This window comes from Glycine max, chromosome 8, assembly GCF_000004515.6.
Source record: "Glycine max cultivar Williams 82 chromosome 8, Glycine_max_v4.0, whole genome shotgun sequence".
Classification (NCBI taxonomy): Eukaryota; Viridiplantae; Streptophyta; class Magnoliopsida; order Fabales; family Fabaceae; genus Glycine; species Glycine max.
Window position 1 is genome coordinate 17,505,075 of NC_038244.2, and position 3,440 is coordinate 17,508,514.

The window sequence follows — 3,440 nt, forward strand, 5'->3', positions numbered from 1 at the left end:
ATAAAATAATGCGGTGAATGAATTATGTGGTGAGAAACTTAAAGCGAAGTATTCACTATTTAATTAGTTAATCATATTTTTCTTTTTGATAATATTAGTTAAGCACTTAAGCATAAGATATAGTTTTTTCATTAAATAGTCACAACTTCACCTTTATTCAATTTTTCTTTTGACATATAGCAGCGCGTGTGTTAGTGACGGCGATGCAAATTAAAGGTTTACATTCGAAAAATAATCCATTTTTTCTTCGTCACGATAATAAACTAACTTTATGGTAATAATTTCATCACCAAAACAAGGTTTATTATCATAACAAAGAAAAATAGATTATTTTTTTAATCATCAGATTTTTAATTTTTTCATTTTTTTTATATTTACACAAATTTTAATCCTTTAAGTTGACTATAAGATTAATTCATTATTCAAAATTTAATTACACTTAAATTGGATTAGTTTAACTTGATAGAGAGAAGCATACAAGGCAGGAGTAGTTTCTATTATGGTCGGTACGCCTTGCACATAAAATGATTGTACTGAAATATTTCTCAAATCCGACAAATAGATCACTTATTTATCACAAGCTCTTAGCCAGTTTGGATAATCCATATTAATTATCACTCATTATGGTTCCCCACAATAATGGGAAAAAAACATTAACTAATGTCATTATTGTTGCTCGCTTACGCATCAGTACTGTTTGATATATAAATTTAATTTAGAAAAATGATAAACTTATCAATCTAACATTTATTTTGGGTTCGGGGCTTTAAGGTAATAAAAAGAATATTCCTTCACTGAAAACGCGCGTTTGGAATCAACTTCATCATCACAAAAGATACGTTTTAGTAATTAACAACCAACACCACATTGTGAGTAATTGGGTTATCGCATACAAAAAAGACTCGATCCATTTATTAATACTTGACATCATGACATATCAATCACTGGGAATCTAGTGCAGATTGGAAAAAACGACTACAAGTGTAGACAGAGCAGAAAGCTTGCAAAGCCATCAAGAGCAAGAGGCATAGGGCAGCTAGGAATGTCAAAAACTGCCAGGAACTGAACACATAAACTCTCATGAATTTCCAAATTTTGACCTTCATTCTACCATTGTAATACTTGTTAACATCTTCAATGACCTTATCCAATAATGACACCCTTGATAATCTCAAGGACTTGCTCATCCCATTCCACAAGTTAGCCACTTCTTTATCACTCTTCAAGTGGTTCAGAATGATCCCTTTTTCTCTGAGAACCTTTGCATCTTCCTCCGAGTCTATAATCCCGTTCATCAACTCAGTGTAACGGGTTATAACCAATGGCCCCAATGCAACTGATGCTTCATATGCAACCAAATTTCTCAGGAAAACTTCAGTGTTAACGTCCAAACCTATTGTGGGAAGGTAAAACGTGCATGTTTTCACATCAAAACTGATGCTTGATATGCTTCCCTTGGTAGGTACGAAACGAATGCCACAATTCAAGAGTTCTGTAACGGAAGGAATAGTGATTTCCTCCACTGAGGGTGGCTTGTTCATGAGACTATTGGATCTTGAACTCGCACTTTCTCCCTTATTTTCATCTCCTTTTTCTTGAGAGAATAAGAAATGTTCAAGAGGTTGCTTCATAACCTTAAGTCCTGGAAGGTTGGACACGATTTTCCAAGGCAACTGAACAAAGACTTTGAGAGGTTTAGATACAATTACCTTTTTGACCATCTTCATTGGCCCTTTGTTTAGTTTTGAAAGCAGCTTCCATACTTCGCTGAAGAATTGCTTAACATGACTGGAGTCTGAGGTTGCTTCTTCATCATTTCCTTCCTTTTGTTCTTGTTGAAACTCAACTTCAATTGTGTCTGACTGTTGTTCTAATTTGGGCACTATCACATTATACAAGAAATCTAGCAAATGCACATTTTCCGAGACTTGAATGTTTGGATACTCCTCCATCATCTTGAAAGGAGAAATCTCTTTGAAAAGCCCTATGAACATCAAGCTCAGCATGTCATCTGCAGCTTCAAGTGATGAGAATTTGAGGTCAAGCATCTTTCTCAACACAAACAATGGGATTTGATTCTCAAGCATTACTATGTCCCTCAAAATTGCATTATGAGCTGATTTCTTCCCAGCATAATCCACCAAATGAGACATGCTAGAAGAAACCCTTTGTACCTTGGCCCCTTCTTGCATGGAAAAAACTTGAAGAAACTCAAGCAAGAATGAGGCATCAACCGTCATCATCCACACCAACGTTTCCCCGTTGAAATCCAAGAACTTGTGGTAGCATGCTCGAACCCTTTGCTCCAACTTGGTCAATTGATCAACGAGATTCTCTAACTTGCAGCTTTGATGGTGTTTCTGGAATCTTTTTGCTGCTGCAATCTTGTACCTTTGCATCTCATATAGCTCTGGACGCCAATAATGGTAAGGGCCAAGTGCAACCTGTTGAGGGACATAAGAGTCTGGATCACTAGCCATAAGGAGCTTTGGCACGCTGAAGATGGACACAGCAAATTGATCACCATCTTCCTCAAGCTCTTCTTCAAGGGTTTTTCGGATGTTAATCACCCATTGGAGCTCATCAAAGGTTAATTTAGAATGAGCATTTGACATGGTGGGTCTTAGAGAAGACATGTTGTGTATGATGTTTTTGGAAAAAGCTTAGTGCAGAATAATTTTGCAGTTTTGAATGTTTTGGAAAGGCGAGAGTTAATTGGAACTTTATATAATTAGGTGGATGAAGAGCTTTCATTATAGAACCACCGTGATCACTTTTCATTAAACAATTAGGAATGCATTGCTCATGCATAATTTATTAAGTACTTAATTACTAACCCTTGGCAAGCAATGGTTGAAACTTGAAAGTGACATTCTTTGAATTTGAAGTCATCTTAATTTAACTGAGAAGTGGGAACATAGGTTAAACGTGCTTTATCTACCATATACTAATTATTAAGATATGAGAATTATTAATCCTCTCGTGTTAAATGTTGACCAGATAATAATTCATATATTTCGTGTTAAATTCTAGGTGAAACGTGAAACTTTAATTTTAATATGTTGCAAAAAAGTGTATTTTATTAATTATTACACATTGGTGTATATTAGTTTTAGTTTATTAATTTAATTTTCGTTCGGTATATATGTGTTTATCTGTCTGCATTTTTTTTGGTGAGATATTAAAGTTGATGTATTATATAACAGTGTCACTTTTGATACATTGATGTTAGTTTTAGTTTATGAATTTATTTTTTGCTCAATGCGTGTCTGTTTACATCTTTTTAATTTTGGTATAATTACGACGAAAAAAATATGAGCAATTAATTTATAACATAATATACTACATGCACCTTGATTGATTTATCAATCTACCTATCAGAAGGTTTAATTTTATTATTAATGTATAATATTTCTGTTAATTTATCCTTTTGTGTGGTT

At 34.1% G+C, this 3,440-nt stretch overlaps 1 protein-coding gene across 1 annotated transcript; it reads right to left on the reverse strand.

Annotated features, from left to right (window-relative positions):
* Positions 1 to 941: 941 nt before the first annotated feature.
* On the reverse strand, positions 942 to 2,615 carry LOC100806933 (putative UPF0481 protein At3g02645). The gene has a single exon (XM_006586358.4). It carries the CDS (start codon positions 2,613 to 2,615, stop codon positions 942 to 944), a length of 1,674 nt encoding a protein of 557 aa, XP_006586421.3.
* Between the last annotated feature and the right edge of the window lie 825 nt (positions 2,616 to 3,440).

Bases quoted from the DNA above. Each gene is read 5' to 3' on its own strand.
- LOC100806933 (XM_006586358.4), bottom strand. From the start codon at position 2,615: ATGTCAAATGCTCATTCTAAATTAACCTTTGATGAGCTCCAATGGGTG.